The sequence below is a fragment of the Haliotis cracherodii genome, unplaced genomic scaffold (assembly GCF_022045235.1).
Source record: "Haliotis cracherodii isolate W230 unplaced genomic scaffold, xgHalCrac1.p SCAF_12, whole genome shotgun sequence".
In the NCBI taxonomy this organism is placed as follows: Eukaryota; Metazoa; Mollusca; class Gastropoda; order Lepetellida; family Haliotidae; genus Haliotis; species Haliotis cracherodii.
The window spans coordinates 35933581-35951109 of NW_027266267.1; the positions used below are offsets into that span (position 1 = coordinate 35933581).

At 40.2% G+C, this 17529-nt stretch overlaps 1 protein-coding gene across 1 annotated transcript; it reads left to right on the plus strand.

Annotated features, from left to right (window-relative positions):
* The first annotated feature begins 9304 nt into the window (after positions 1-9304).
* On the plus strand, positions 9305-14253 carry LOC139457838 (amine oxidase [copper-containing] 3-like). The gene is made up of 2 exons (XM_071239186.1): positions 9305-9373; positions 11708-14253. The coding sequence occupies exon 2, from the start codon at positions 11717-11719 to the stop codon at positions 14195-14197; it is 2481 nt and encodes an 826-aa protein (XP_071095287.1). The 5' UTR covers positions 9305-9373; positions 11708-11716; the 3' UTR covers positions 14198-14253.
* The last annotated feature ends 3276 nt before the right edge of the window (positions 14254-17529 follow it).

Consider the following 17529-nt stretch of genomic DNA (forward strand, 5'->3'; position numbering starts at 1 on the left):
GAGTAAGATCAGGTTTAGTCAGATGCCTAGAAGTTTTGACAAATTCAGCAGCCACACCATCTGGTCCTGTTGATTTGTTGTTTGCAGCATTGAGTATATTAGAAAACACTTCTCGATCAGTGATTGGTTGATTAACTAAGGAAGCAAATCATCATCAATATCAGGGGAAAATACACTGACTGGTTTCACAGACAGGTGACAGGAAGTGATCAAACCACTGCTGACTAGATATTGACTGTGAAATGCCACTTTATTATTACACTGTTTAAGTATTCGCCAGAATAGTTTCGAGTCCTTATAGCTGAAACTAATTTATTTTTTCCGAGCATCGAAATATTGTTCCTTTATAATTTTAAAGGTATTCTTAAACCAATTCCATCATTGTCTAAAATGACTTGGATCCTGGATAACATGCACTCTAAGAGTGGTCCCACAATGGGGGATGTTGGTACTGTTCAATAACGTGTTCATGTCTTGTAGAATAATTACTGCATCATGATAAAGAGTTATAAACATATGCACAGCTTCATCGATATTAGTGTGCAAAATATCATATAAATCGCGCAATGACTCGCGTAATAGGCACTCAAACTGAGTGACGAAGTTATTTTCATAATGTTTAGACCACAAATACTTTGTCCACTGTTCATAAGTCTCTTCAGCCTCCTCAGTCTTTTCCTCATAGGCACCCGTCTGGGAAGCATCACACGAAGAAGTGTTACCGTGGTTACTGGAGGTACATGTACGGGGGATAGCCAGTGAACAGCATAAAGGGAAATGCCATGACAAATCAAAAGTACTAATACCAAACTTGGAAATATGAGGGAATAATGATGAGGCTGCCATCATGTAATCCACGACACCTTCGCCATTATGTGTAACACGTGTAAACTTAGTGGCCTGGTCATCATGCAACCTACCAAACTTAATGCCGTAGTTTCACAATGCCGTGTCTGTCAAATTATCCCTGGACATTCTGGGCATATCAAACACATCGCTGGGATAGTCATCAGTACTATATATGTATTCAACCGTATCTTCAGGAATAGAGTCAAAAACTATTTCATCCGTGAGTTCAAATCACCCCCTAAGAAAACATGTTCATGATTCTAATTTGACTTCTTTGTATGAAAGTAATCTTCAAGTTGAGATATACCGTCCACATCAGTATAAATAAGCGAGTTATCGGGCGAGATATATGTAAATAGAAGGATGATATCACGGTCCATATTCTATCGTTTGACACCATATAATCATGTTCTATTAGATTTTGTCTGACAAATACAGTTACACAATCGCGAAATATCGCCAAAGTCGTTTCACTTTATGAGGTACACAACTGATATCCTGACAGCAAGGAAGAAAGTCACTGAACGCGGTTACGGTGCGAACAAACCTCTCACAGAATCCGAATACATCATATCTGAGACAATGTTTCTTTAGAATTAAGAAGTCATCATCGTGTTCCAATGTTCCTCAATGTTCCAAGTAAGTATGCGTACATCGGTGTCACATTCGGTCTGTTCCTTAGAGCCTTGGCCGTACTCCTAGCTGTCATTTAGAATAGCCTCCCTTGCGCTATCACCACTTCCGCTGGTACCTGATATGAACAAGCAACCACGTGGGTTTGTTGTCAGTGCATCTCTGTTACCGGTGGGAGATCTTGTTTGTTATTCAACTTATATCGCGGCCTGTCATCTTAATGTAGGAGGAAAGCCCACACATCCACTCATACACCGCACCGCACCGCACCGCACCGCACCGCACCGCACCGCACCGCACCGCCACGCCACGCCATGCCACGCCACATCCAGAGGTCAGTTCCCAATGTAAGTGTGACATGTGAATAATCTTGTCTCATGGATGTGTTGTAGTGGTACGTGTTTCACTTGCATGAACGAAAATATAATCTATAATAAAACAAACGTCAGTATCAGTGCGTTATCTATGTAACAACATATTTTATATGTACTTGGGCGTATACTCACGTTGCAGTAGGCTCATGCCCGCACACATATTGTACGTCTTGTAATTGACTTTTTGAGGCAGCATAACATTGCTGTACGTCAGTCGGCAACGCTAGCTCGGTTGGACCAATCGTTTGTTGACATTTTGAACAACATCTCCTTGGCATTCAAGTCAGCTGGTGTCTTCAATGCTTTGCCTTTGTCTCGCCTGTATTATAAGTGAATAAAGCAATCAGAGCCCACTCACCCAAGACGTGTTACCACTTATATCACAATAGTTTGTTTTATACATATTTCTTTCGAAAAAAAATCTGAAAATTGGCAATAAAGCCGCAGTAGTACACAAATATGGTCGCTTATCAATATTTAAGCATTTCATTGAAATGAACATAATATATATCAGAAGTCTAATCAATGTCACCTTTCATTGACAGTCAAATATTTAAGCATTTAAACTAATTTTAACTAAAGTTATGGTACAGTTTGTTTCGCATCAAAACAAAGTTATGCACCAGTGATTGGAGGGGTAATATGCTGACACCTTCAGAAACATGGTTGACTTGCCCCTGTAAAATAAGATACAGAAGAATAAAAGAGAATTGAATATATTTATCATATGCAATGACCAAACATAACATATCATAGTATAGTCAATAAGCAATATGCCTTAGTTCTGTACCAGAGCTGCGGATGAACAAGCAGTATGTTATTTAAATTTATTTCAGAAAAAGAACACCATTGATAAGAGTAAAAAGTGACGTTCATCTTCCAGAAGACCGCAATCACAATATTTACATAACCTCTCCGATAGTGGTATAGAAGGTTATAAATATCTATCTGTCTCAACAAACAAAGGTAAACAGGGATACAGTGTGGCGATGTTCTCTATACATAACATTGTTTGACATAGAAATCTGCAGCGATGAACAGTTTTTTTTTTCTGTAAGTACGTAACTTATTTTCATGTACATTACCCTTATCATTTCAAAGCAGAGTGTGCCAATTAACTGCGTCATCCTGAAGTAAACATTTTAAATATACACAACATATCGTTTAACATCCCTATCTAATTTCCAGTGAGCACAATTGTACTGGCTCAAAAGGTTCACTATCTTACTATCCCAAGAGGTAGTAAGGTTCAACTTTTTTGTAAATTGCGATATTAAAAAACAATAACGATGTCTCGTATTATTGTACGTAGTATTCATTTGGGTAAGACCTCCGCCCGATCCCCTACACGCTATATGTAAAGATACATAACTTTTGAAGGGGGGGATACGGGCGGAAGTCTTTCCTTCATTTAGAGAACTCCTCTGTGGTCTAGTGGTAGAGCGTCCACACGGAGAGCGGAAGGTTCGGGGTTCGATGCCCGGCCGTGTCATACCAAAAGACGTTGAAAAATGGTACGTGTTGTTTACCTGTCTGGCGCTCGGCATTAAGGGGCTAAAATACGGACTAGTCGGCTCGGAGTCAGTATGCTGTGTCTGAGTGGGGTATTCGTGTTAAACTGCGGTATGGTATCTCACTATAAATCGGCATCATTCCAGACTAGTATAAGCACACACACACACACACACACACACACACATACACGCACACACACACACACACACACACACACACACACACACACACACACACACACACACACACACACACAGGCATTGAGTGGTGTTTCCTCTAACTGACGTCTCCCAAATAGCCTATGAGTACGTACAGGAGATTCACTGACATATATAAGAAAGATCCAAATAAACATTATAATTGAGCTCTATATGTACAGTATATAACAGAGTATTTAATGTGTACTTGGCAACCTGTTAAATAATCTTACAATTACAAGCAAAAACACTGCTCACCAATACACAATGACAGCAGTCGTGGTGAATAGGTAACGCTGCTCAGAAACATTCGTTAACACTCGCCCCTTTCCGTAACCTGCAAGAAGACTCATCCCCCTATCGATGAATGTTATGTGCGAAAATACGACAAACCAATCAGAATGCGCGTATGATTTCAAGTTCTTCGTCAAAGAATCCCTCAGAAATAATTTTTGATTTTACATATGTCTTGCATCTAAAAATACACCAAAGACACAAGTAAATGTGTTCAATCATACTGTATAATTTCGCACGTCCGATGTGCTTTAAATTGCATATGAAATATATATAATATATGGGGTTTTAGGTATGCCCGTTTGCGCTAAGACGGAACCCGGTCGCAAAAATGGCCACGAGAGGGGCACGAGTCGCTATTCGGCTTGTCCCGGAATAACACGAGTTGGTCACGAATGTGCTCAGAAACTGACATGCATGGTTTGCTCCCTGTTGCGTGGGTATGACGCTGACAGGGTTCCTTTTATATGTTTTGTAGTGTGCCCCGCATCTTTGCAACAGAGCTGAGTAAGCTCGAGGGTTATCGGCTTCTGTTTACAAACAAGGCTTCAGAACGACGTCCTGTCTCTTCCACAACTTCAGTAAAATATTATCTGCAAAATAACAGTTCATTGTGAAGTATGAACATATCACTTCAAATACTTAAAATACCACAAGTGTGCCAATTGATATCGTCATTATGTTGCAAACGGCCTCATTGTTAACAACTACCAGTTTAGACGTATTATATGATTACTTTGCATAACTTCGGTTCAGCTTATATTGTTTGATTGAATACTGTTCACTTGGATTGGTACTGGGTTCTCCTTAGCCCAATAACTAGAGCATCTCACCACAGTGGTCGGGAATTTGTTTTACACTTCAAGCAAGTTTTGTGCCTTCTGAACTAGTTTCGTGTGTTGGTAAGGAAATAAAAAAAACATTTTGCATTAACATAAGTCAGAAATATCGATAAAAACTTAATATGTCAATGAGTCAATTTCTTGTTCTAAAAAGTGCCTAATAGATTTAAAAGTACAAGTATTTATATTCCCCTTGTTAATAATTTGTATTTTAACATTTTATATATTTTATTGGTGTCTGTTGTAGAATAGATTTACAGACGTAGCTTGTTGTCTATGTGAACAGTATTAAGCTTATCCCCACTTGAATTCAATATAATAATAATAAGCGAAACTCCTCGGCGATTAAATCAGAACATGACTTTGCACATATACCGTTCATGGGGCGGTCGGGTAGCCTAGTGGTTAAAGCGTTGGCTCGTCACGCCGAAAACCTGGGGTCGATTCCCGACATGGGTACAATGTGTGATGCCTATTTCTGGTGTCCCCCGCCATGACATTGCTGGAATATTGCTAACAGCGGCGTAAAATCAAACTCACTCACTCACTGTACCGTACAAACCGACATCTCATCACAAACCAAATTCAACACTTTCAAGTGATTATAATACAGCTTTCACCGTCGGTGCAATCCACTCCGTTGGCTAATATGCTATGTGCATTAGATCATACGGTACAAACTCATTTCAAGTTTTTCAAGTGATTATGATAATTTATAAATGTCACCGCCAGTGAAATCACCTCCGACTGCTAATCCGCTATGTGCAGTAGACCATAATGTCTACCAATATACCAGGAAAAGTACCAGACGCCTCAATATCAGTGCAGGGAGAGTACGTTATCCCGCTAACACAGTGGAGTACTAATTAAAACTCAATGGCAAATTCTAGTAATTTTACACTCCACTCTATAAGTTTTATTTGAAACTTGCTAATAATATTGGTCGACGAAAAAAACACTGCATTTTACACATACAGAACAATTATGTCAATACACAACAGTTATCACCTTTTACCAATACATACAAAGAAAAACATTGGTCGACTTCAAAACACTGCATTTTGCACATACAGAACAAATATATAAAAATACATAGCAATTATCTCCCTTTACCAATATATACAAAGAAAAACAATTTTGTAAACATCATCTTTACAAACTTGTTTTTGCTTTTTATATCGCATATTTACAAAATGTTTAGGCTATTCAAACATATTTATTTCCAAATAAGTGGAGGGATTGGCAAACAAGCAAATTTTGCTTATCTGAAACATCCCAAACATGACACATTTACAAATTGCAGTGTATTGAAAATACAAAATATAATGACAAACGTCCAACGCCGTCAGTGTACCCTCAATCAACAAATTCATCGAACCCGATTGTCAAATCCATTTTCTCGACTCTTACGACAAGTATAGGTGAGAAAGGATTCATTCTAACGCGAATACCGCCATGGTTCCTTCATTTGACGGTCATAAAGAGTACTGCGGGTACTTGAGTGTACCAAGGTGTTATTGTATCTACAGAAAGCTCATTCCACACTTAACCAGGTTTGGTGACATTGCATTTTGTGAAGCGTTTTTAACATAATGTAGTGCTCTATTCATTTTCGAATCATGTAAAGCTCGCAGGTTGTTGTGATAGAGAGCAGAGTCCAAGGACGTCCAAGGACGTAGCCTCTTTGTCCGTTTTGTAAAACTTCGTATTTTAGCTTCACGTCATTTGCAGTGCATGGCCTGTGCCGCGGGGTCTCTTTCAGGGGACAGACATTGAAAACAGGCTGTTACCCTCAACGCATGAGCTGTTTTTGGCAATTTCGAAATGCCTTTTATTACGTGTCGACTTCCAAATGGAATCAATATGTTAAGCCAAGAAATCTCTTCGCAACAGAATTTAGTGAGAAATAAACAACATATATCAGAATACATTCTTGACAACTAATTATTGTTAAAACATAATGTTACGAAGCCCTACTGAATCTAACAGAAACAATGTCATGCAATTACAATATTGTTAAATACATTAAATTACTTCTAAAATATTAAGTAATGTTCCGAATACCAATTTGATATGGTGGTCACATTGATTCGATGGACGGAGTGGGTGACTTTTGTTCAGCGTATCTTTTAAAAGTGAGTCAGAAGCACCATCACCTCTGAGATTCGAACCCACGATCATAGGTTTCCAGAACGCCACCACGACGCAACCCTGTGCAACGAATTGCGGCGCCGCAGACAAGCCGTTTCTCCGAGTTATTACGACGAATGTATCTTAGCTACAATCATGGATGTGTTCCATGGGTTACTATGAGTGAGTGAGTGAGTTTGGTTTTACACCGCTTTCAGCAACATTCCAGCAATATCACGGCGGGGGACACCAGATATGGGCTTCACACATTGTACCCATGTCGGGAATCGAAGGATTACTATGAAGGACGTGGTCCATTCACCACCTGGGTTAATATGAGGCATACGTTTAATATGTATCTGGATAAAGTAGTTTTGAGAAATTGGGCATTAAACGACAAGCAAACAACTATCCGACAGTCTAAAAACCTTAATGACCTTGAGATTGTGCAGAGAAGTGCGCTGTCGACCGGGCTAAGGTAATACTAGTGCGTGTATTATGTGTCTATTGCTTTCTAGATAGAAGGCATTCACATGGCTGCCGAATGTAAGATTAATTAAGTGTGTCACCGGTCATGCACTATTTCCTTGCACTATTCAAGGGTGTAGACATTATGCCTATCTATTAATAATATTCACAAAGTTGTTAGACCAGCTAACGCTCCAAAATCTAGGTCGTTTAAATATAGGGAATTAGTGGTTTATTATATCTGTGCGTTACTAGAACATGTGGTTGATATGACAATGGTAACAATTTGAGAAAAGAATATTTGGGTTTGTGGTGCTTCACGCCCCGTTTAGCAATATTCCAATTAATAAACTGAACCGCAAAAGAAACGTCACCCCAAGTAACATTGCATGAAAAGTTGTCATTTAAATATCTTGGTACTTTTTGTCAAAGTTTCTAAAATTTAACATTACCTTGTCCGGATAAAATTAAATTTGATGATACCAAAACAAAGGGGATTACAATAAAAGCGATCGCCCAAACGCATCACGGCAATGGCCATGGTAACCCGATGCACGTGAGTTCCGTGCAAATTTAAATGTACATGCGTTCCCCTATTTCTTGACCTACAAAAATCCACCTGATCGGATAACATTCATTCGTTATTGAATTGCTACCACATGCCAAGATTGACAAGAAATCAGTGACACCAAGCCCTTGGGCGATTGCAAGCTGGACAAACCGCCCAGCAAGTAGCCAATGTATTTCAAGTCCACGTAAGGACCATATACAAGCTCCAGCAACGGTACCAGACCACCAACACTACAGATGAACGACCACGTAGTGAAAGACCAAGGGGTCACCACCCGACGTCAGGATCTTCAAGATCGCTTTGCTACTGCTGCGGAAACTGCTCGACATACCATGAGGACACACCAGCGACACATTAGTGCGGATACCGTGCGTCGACGATTGACGAGCATACATACACCTCCACCACACAGGCCACACCGAGGACCCATTCTAACACCACGTCATCGCCGGGACCGTCTTCAGTGGGCAACACAGCACCAGCATTGGCGCCACCAGCAGTGGAGAAGAGTCCTCTTCTCAGACGAGAGCCGTAACTGTATCTCAACAGCAGATGGCAGAGAGAGAGAGTCTGACGACGCCGTGGGAAACGTTATTCGGATACTTGTGTTGGTGAGAGAGATACGTGGGGTGGTCCGAGCATCATGGTGTTGGGTAGAATTGGTCTTGCACAGAGGGTCGGCCCTGTGGTCGTCCAGAACATCGGTCCAGGGAGAGGCAATGGTGTCACAGCAGCTCGTTACATTGATCAAGTCTTATTTGGCACGTCGCCGCAACCACGAGTTTCAGCATGATAACGCCCGTGCCCACACTGCGAGAGCAAAAGGAGTCTTCTGCCAGGAGAATGGCATCAGAACCATACAGTGGCATTCCCTCAGTCCCGATTTAAATCCAATTGAGCACCTGGGGACGAGATTCAAAGACGGCTGAATTACGTCCGACCAAGGCCGACAACTGCAGCTGAACTGTAGAGTGTGGGCTCAAGTGCCTATGGCCTTCATCAACCGCTTCTCCATTCCATGTATCGACGTTGCACGGCAGTCATCAATGCACATGACGGACACACGAGATACTGACTTGTGATGTCAGTTTTGATGAGACTAGCGTCGTTTTTCTCTTTAAGAACATTTGACACTTTAATTTCAACCTTGATGATCAGTTTTGCCAAGTTTCATCTTTTTAATATGTCTCAAAGTATGTTTACAGTGTCTGGACAAATAAGGTTTCTCATATATCTATCCATGGTGACGTTTCTTTTGCAGTTCAGTATATGAAACCTGACCTTAGGCAAGACAAGCTCGGCAGGTGCGTGAATCATACCTGAGCATTCTGCGGGAACAAAACAGTCTTTGTCGCCTATGTGTGCTGAATGATAATGCAGTTTTTTAAAACGGTTTCATCTTGCTACAATTTTATACAAGTAAGTCGGCTACCTGTGTAGTGAATGACGGCACGCCTAACTGTCACAGCTGTATTGGGTTGAGGGAGATCGGGATATAAGGTAAGCCATCATTTAAAGGAGTTTGAGTTAGAGTATGAGCTGGTTGAACGCCGATGTTAACATTATTTCTAGTTATATCACAGTATTTTAGTTTGATGAAGACATAACGACTGAAATGATGAATGACGTGTAAGACGTATGTACGCAATTTATCTGTATATCGGCCCGTAGCTCTCATTCGAATAAATATAGAATCTCACTCTCGTGTCTTTTTATATCAAATATATCAACACGTGTTGATAAAATTGAAAAACTCTGAGGCTTGCCGAGGAGTTTTTCAAATTTTATCAACGAGTGTTGGTATATTTGATATCAAAAGACACGAGGGTGAGATTTCATTTATCATCCAACATCATTCATCCAACCTTTTCAGTTTGTGGACAGATATAGTCAGTATCTTCAGTGTAAAAGGTACGGCAAATAGCTTCAGTAGCAGAGCCATTTGTGATGTCATTTGATGTCATTGGACCAGTCGTCTAAGGCGCTGCGATTCGCTGTGCACAGCTGCGTCCCTTGGACACGCCAGAAACCTATAATTGTGGGTTCGAATCCCAGTTCGCCCCAATTATGTTTCTAGGTTTGTCAGCACCATACCCGTGTTCGTGGGTTTCACCAAATTGGTAAACGTCTGTGACCTGCATCACTTCGGGCTTTCCTCCCACATTAAGCTGACACGCCGCGTTATGACTGGAATACTGTTAAAAGCGGCGTTAAACCCAACTCACTCATTTATTCTTTCTGTTATTTCTGTTATTTAGACGGTTTATAAGTTAGTTAAAACACTCCTCCTCAAGTTTGGTTGAAAATGTAAAAGCTCGAGTTGCATTTTCAGCCACAACCGAGGAGCGTTTTAACCAAACACAGGTTTCTGGGATGCCTGACGTAGCCAACCATAAACCCCCTCCTTCAAGGAGTACTAAATGTTGAAAGGTCTAAATATAGAAGGTATATAAGGCAACTCGTTGTGCATGACTGATGTCCTTGCATTACATAGAGTTTAGCAGTGTGGTGTTACACTACCGATATACCGTTCACGTTTGGTCGTTATATCCTAACTTTGAGGAATCACCCGATACAAGCTTGCTCATTTTATATATATTTAAGACTGTTCTCGTGTTCTGTAAGACATGGTTTGCATGAATGGAATTTTAGCCCATTTAGATCACTTAGTAATGCACAATATTGGCTGTGACAATGGCAATTATGGATTGATATAATTAGTATGTTTGTGTCAGTCATAGCTATAGTACGACACATACATGCATATTAGTTATGCGGTAAAACGTCTGGACTTCTGAATAAGGTTAGTTTCCAACAAAAACATAATAAACTAGCCGTCACATATATACTCTGCAAAAACAACAACGCAAAAGTGATTTATATATGTATATCATATATATCATATAAATAATTACCATTATGGTAATTGTTTGTTCAGAATTGGCACACATCATTGTCCTTGACCCAGGTTGCAATGCCACACATGGACCAGTAGATTTTTCAAGGTGAAGGTCATCTGTGCTTAATTTAATATCTTGTATGACCACCATCAGATTCCAAAACTGACTGGCTTCGTCGGCCCATGGAAGCAGCCTGGGAAATGTTAACTCACTCATCCTGCACAGCTTGTGCCAAGTGTTGTAGGTTATTTGGTTGTTGCTGACGTTCTCGCAGTCGTTGATCCTGTGCGTCCCATAAATGTTCGATCGGGTTTAAATCTGGAGACCTAGCGGGCCATGGCAGGACCTGCATGTTGTTATTCCTGAAAAAGGCTTGCCGTGTGAGGTCGGGCATTGTTTTCTTTGAAAATGTTGCCTAGTTGAATAATGGGAAGGACGAGTGACCGAAGAATCTGATCTATGTAATTATAATATATAACTTGCACCAAGTCTATTCTACCAGGAGATGGCTGCTCACATCAGCACACTACCACCGCCAAATCTGTCAACATCCTTTATGCAATTTCGCGCAAAATGTTCCCCATGACGTCTGTAAACACGACGTCTACCATCCGCACGGCGAGACATAAAAAGTGATGTTGCACGTGCATGTCATGTTGGTGTGTTTCGGCGCCAGGTGCTCACGTGGTTATGTTTTTGAGATTGGTCCATTTGTTCACAAAATTTCTGCAGTACCTTATTCTTTCCACACAAATTAATCCCAATCCATGCAGAAAAGGCGAACTCACTTTTGGTATTAATTTTGTATGGGTATCGACAACATCTCTCAGATATTTCTGCAGAGTATAATTCACATCATTAACAAACAACTCTATATTTACAGAAGCTAACGCTGCTGCATACCTTTAGCCTTTTTTTTTTGTTTTATTTCCAGAAATCCAGTATGGCCTCCAATGGTACTTACAGTCTTGAAACAGGTGATCCTACTGGTATCCATGCACCACACGGTGACCGACGCTCGGCAGGGTCAGTATCAACATTCAAGAGCACTCTGTGCCACCAGATATCAGGTGTCATTATTTTCGCCATTGGTTTGGTAACTGGAATTATTATTGGAATCTATGCTGTGAAGCCCATGGGTGATTCCCAATGCAATGTTATGACCACTCCTGCTCCAGTTCAAGTAATGGCAACAGATCCTGTTCAACCTTCATCGAACAGAACATCCATTCCAACCTGCCCTGCAGACAACGCACCGACCAGATCGAGTAGATCCGAAGACAAGGGGCCATTTGAACTGCTGTCTCAAGAAGAAATGAACATTATCAAAAATTTCATGAAAACTCAGGGTCTTATTTCCGTGTCAGATGGAAAACCTACTCTGAAGGATAGCTACATCTATGGCATATCTCTCTACGCTCCATATAAATCAGAGGCCCTCAACCACCTCGATAAAGGGGGTCCCAATCCAGGCAGGTACGCAGATGTCCACGTTCACAGAGGCAACAGAGTTGTTCCAGATTTGATGGAATACAGGGTCGGACCTCTTGGTGGTGCGATGACAGCTCAGGCTATGTACAGAGATGGAGAACTCCCTTACAATAGTCGACCCAGAGATGGCATTGAATTTGAAGGAATCGCTGAACAAGTCTTTCTCGCAATGACCACACTACGCCCCTTACTTCAGGAGAGTTTTGACGGGGGATATACCCCTGACGGAGGAATTGACTTCCATGCACAAGCTCCGCCAGGTCTTGAGCCAAATGAAAGGGAAACACGGTTTGTGTTGGGTTTGACGGCAGACGGCTTGGGTCGCGGGCGAGATTTAAACTTTTTACCGCTCACGGGAACTGTTCACAATCCAGGAGTGAATACTAACACCTGGTACACACACAGCTTTTACTATTTAGACCAAGGACCTTTCCCCACAGCCCAAGCTCTACTGTCTGCCTACAACAACGGAACACTCAGAAAATTTGCCCTGCCAAGAGGTTTCCGCCAATCACTGTTTTCAACCTCTTATCCAAAACAAAACAATGATAAACCGAGGGACTACTCTGACATACCTCCACCAAGGTCATATCCTCCATCTGGTCCACGATTTACAATCCATGACCACACGGTGAAATGGATGGACTGGGAATTTGTTGTTGGCAATAGCCAGTTCCGTGGCCCAAGTATCTATAATGTTAAATTTAAGGGAGAAAGGATTGTTTATGAGAATTCCCTCAACGAAGCAACATTAACCTACGCATCAGACGTGACTTCGGGAGCAAATACAATCTATCTGGATGGTACTTTCGGCCTGGGAGAGGTCCAGGATGTCATTCTCGGAGTTGATTGCCCTTTCCATTCCACCCTCGTCGATGCATCATGGTTTTCCGGTTATAGTCAGACTCCCATAACAGCTAAAGCCATATGTGTATTTGAAACAGTCGGCGAAGATTCTCTGTGGAGACGAAAGGGCATGTTCGCTGCTGGTTTGGCTAACAATTATCTTGTTGTTAGGTTTGCATATCCTATTGGTAACTATGATTATTCTTTTGATTTTCGATTTTTCTTAGATGGGTCCCTTAAAACAGAAGCAGCTGCGTCTGGGTATATTCATTCGAGCTTTTGGGATGAGGATGATGTACGTGCTGGACAATCGAAATCCACTGATGCATTTGGGTATAAAATCGGAACATATACACACGGTGCACTCCACGATCATACGTTTGGTTTCAAGGTCGATATGGACATTCTTGGCACCAACAACAACTTTGACATTATTAAGTGGAAAGCTGGGGATGTACTGGGGGCCTTGAAGACACAAGCCAATGTCAACGAGAAACCTCCTTATTTCCTGTATAATGAAACAAGGTATGTGGAATGGGAAACCCTAGCAACAGAATCTGGTCTGAAAATCGACATGATCAATCCGGAATTTTGGACGGTCACGAGTGAGAACAAAAACAGGTGGGGTGTGAAAAGAGGGTACAGAATTGTTCCTGAAACCATGGCAGTACAGGTCCTACCTGATACACATCCAGTTATGAAGGCTTCATCTTACACAAAGTACCACTGCATTGTCACCAAACACAATGATACAGAGCGATTCATCTCTGGAACATATGACCTTAACCGATTGGCTGACCCGATGGGCTCCATTGAGAACTTCATAAACAACGATCCAATCAACAATTCGGATTTGGTCACGTGGCTGGTAGTTGGCTTTCTGCACATACCGACAGCTGAAGATTTCCCGATAACTATTGGGGCGAAGTCAAGCTTTACCTTAAAACCCTGGAACTATTTTGACAGAACGTCAACTTTTGACATGCCCCAGTTCTTGGATACGAGAGATCACTCATTCACTGAGAGGCCTCCTTCTCCGAAATCCTGTGTTGAGAAGAAGACAAGAGACTGCTACTTTTGTAACTAACAAATCTATAGTTGCTTCCGTTATTATACTCAAGGCAGTTAGATTATCGAAAGTCATATCCCCATTAATCCATCATTTGCTCGCCTGTAAAGAAAATGAGCGCGACAAAGTACTAGTGACGCGTGGTCTGTCGTTTAACCTTCATAAGACCCATCTTACCATTAGTCTGCCGTCACGTATCATTGTCAAAATCTCTTCTTAAATCATATGGTTTATAAAGCTGAAATTGTGTATGAATGATCCCAGAACCGCTATTTTCTTCGAAAACCTCTGACACAACTTTTAACATGACTGCCATGCAACAATGCTAGAAATGTAACTTTGCTCTGTACTCGGCTTTTGTGCTTTCATCTTCATGAAATATAGCGTAGTATGATGTATGCAGAATAACATATACCTTTTCACTGAATATTTCGTGTGTATTTTTATCTAATACAGTGTACTACGGTTATAGAAAACTCAAAGGGACCACTAATTTTATTTCTTTATAACCGTAATTTGTTATAAGCATATATTCAGCATACATACAACAAATGACCGGAACTAAAAATAAGTTCATTAAAGAGTTCAGTTCGTTATAAGCGTGTTCGTTATAAACGTAGTTTACTGTGTGTGTCGTCTGATTTCCGTTTATCTGTGTAGCTATCTTTATTGTATTTGCAACCCTGTATTGAGAAGTATTCACGATAAAATGTTTCCCATACTTAAACATATGAATGAAAATATCGAAGCATGTGTTAGAGTGGAAAATATGAATAAAAGCGACAAAACCCTTCCCATAGCAAATATCGTTTGTACGATTCCGACTGTATCATGAGCATGTGTTCATTATCAAATAGTGATGATACCAGGTGTTTGTGAAAAGGTGAGCGTATCCTGCCCAACGGTGGCTACTGTCACAAACACATGCAAAGGCAAGTCAAGTATTGACCATAAAAACACGTGAACATAAGGTACATGTCAAAATAGTATCGGACATAATTTGTGTCACTTGTCAAATTTGGAAATGGCTGCCATAGCACTTTTCGAAAGTTGTAACCCTGTTGTCTTTGAAATCGTCTTAGACACAGCCTGCCCGATTTTACCTTAAATGTTGTGAAATGTAGACACCAAAGGATAGAGCTGCAGGACTATGGATCGACATCAAGGTATGGTGTAGATGTATCGTATCTATATTACACCCAAAACACGGACTGTGCTGGCATTTTACTCAAAAATTCTGCATGGTTTAATTTTGTAAAATATAATTTCACAACAAAAAAACGTTAAAAATGTATTTGCATTATACACAACTGATTTGGGGTATCTTAGAAATCTCATCTTTCAATACCAATAAATGTACTTTCTAACGGCATACGTTTACACGGTAGGGGTCACTTGGTTTCAAATAATTTATTATCTCACTCTTCATTGAACAAATTTCATTTTACCCAAATTACCTTGCCACAGATTGCTTTCTACAATCTGTTACAGAAGTGATTAATGTGAAACAGACATAATCAAATTTAACAAGGGTTATTTCAAATTTCAATTACATAAAATACAAACTCTGTATGTTTTCTTTTGCCCCTCAGCTTAAGTCCAGTTCTTTTCATTATCTTTATCGATGAACTTATACATGAGTGAGTGAGTTGGGTTTAACACCGCTTTTAACAGTATTCCATTTTTATCATGGCCTGTCAGATTAATGGGGGAGGAAAGCCCGAAGTGATGTCTCAGACATTTACCACTTCGGTGAAACCCACGAGAACGGGTATGGTGCTGACAAGCCTTGAAACATTATCGGGGCGAACCGGATTCGAACCCACAACCATAGGTTTCTGGTGTGTCCAAGCGTCGCAACTCTGCACAGCGAATCGCGGCGCCTTAGACGACTGGGCCACCCGTGTCCCCAATGCATACATGAACAAAGTACGTGAGGTAACAGTAAACGTTGCATCGGCAATATTTCAGGCCTGAAACGGAGAGCGTTCACTTAAGAGGTATATGTGTAAAGGAAAGTTTTGATGTAATCTTGTTACCGTATTACTGTTCGCAGGTGATGTCCGACAGACAGAAAGGCAGGGAGTTTATGTATAGAGAGGCCTTGAAGCCATTGGTGGAAGTTTATAACACAATCACTACGTATTACACTGGGATAATGTAACATTTTGGGATGAAAAATTCTATCAGATATTTGTTAATTTCATGTGGTTATTCCTTTGTAAGAACTTCCCAATATGTAGGGGATACAACACTTTCTTCTTATACTCTTTTAAACAAAGGTTACATGACACGTATAGTAAATCTTCTTCACGTATTCTCAGTCATTACAATGATATAAAGTCTACAATAAAACCAGAGAAGTATATGAGTATATTAGATGATAAATCGCTAGTAAGGGCATCATGTAAATTCAGAGTATGATTACACAATTTCAATGTAAATATAAACGTAAATGTGAAAATAGGGAAGAGGCTGGGGATGACATGAATGTTTGTTAGTACGTGATAAGTATGAACATCTTAGAGAATAATAAATTCCGATGTTTAACTATAGGCATAAAAACAAGATGTTAATGATCAGTCTTATAAAATCCTACAACTCTGCTTTTGTACGTTCATTAGCAATATTGTTTAAACATTTATTCTCTGTCAGATAGTTTTTTATACATTATGCATATCACGTGACTAAACAAATCAAACTGAATATGTCAACTGTACAATGGGCAATGTGTCCTTAAATACCGAATAAAATATCTATCCATTTATTGATGTTGATAATTTTAATAATGTTGACATAGGCAAAGTACATGATGATGGTGGCTGTGTAATTGAACTCCAAAGAAATGTAGATGCTTTGGAAATCATACTGTAACAAATGGGGGTTTGAAATAAGTTGAGATAAGACAAGAGTAATACTATTTAGAAATGGTGGTAACTTGGTTCATTATTTACTTTGGGCTTGCTTGTTTGTTTGTTTGTTGTTTAACGCCGCTCTCGGCAATATTCCAGCTATATGACGGCGTTCTGTAAATAATTCCGAAAAGTGGTCACAGGTAGTTAAAAATGGAACACATAATAAGTTCAAGATTAAAACACTAGTCTTGACTAGTCCAAAATAAGGTTTCAAAACACACAGTGTTTCAAAAGGAAGTTGACAAATAACCCTCCAAACTGAGTCCAATGATATATATTTTAATTTCATCGCAGTCGGTGACATATTTGCACTTTGGAATAAACAATCGCACCTCGCATTGTAGGGATGACAGGTTGTAGAAATAGTGGAAAAAACTCATTTATTTCTTCAACAAACGTTATTAACTTACATTCTGTTATTTATTTCAAATGTGT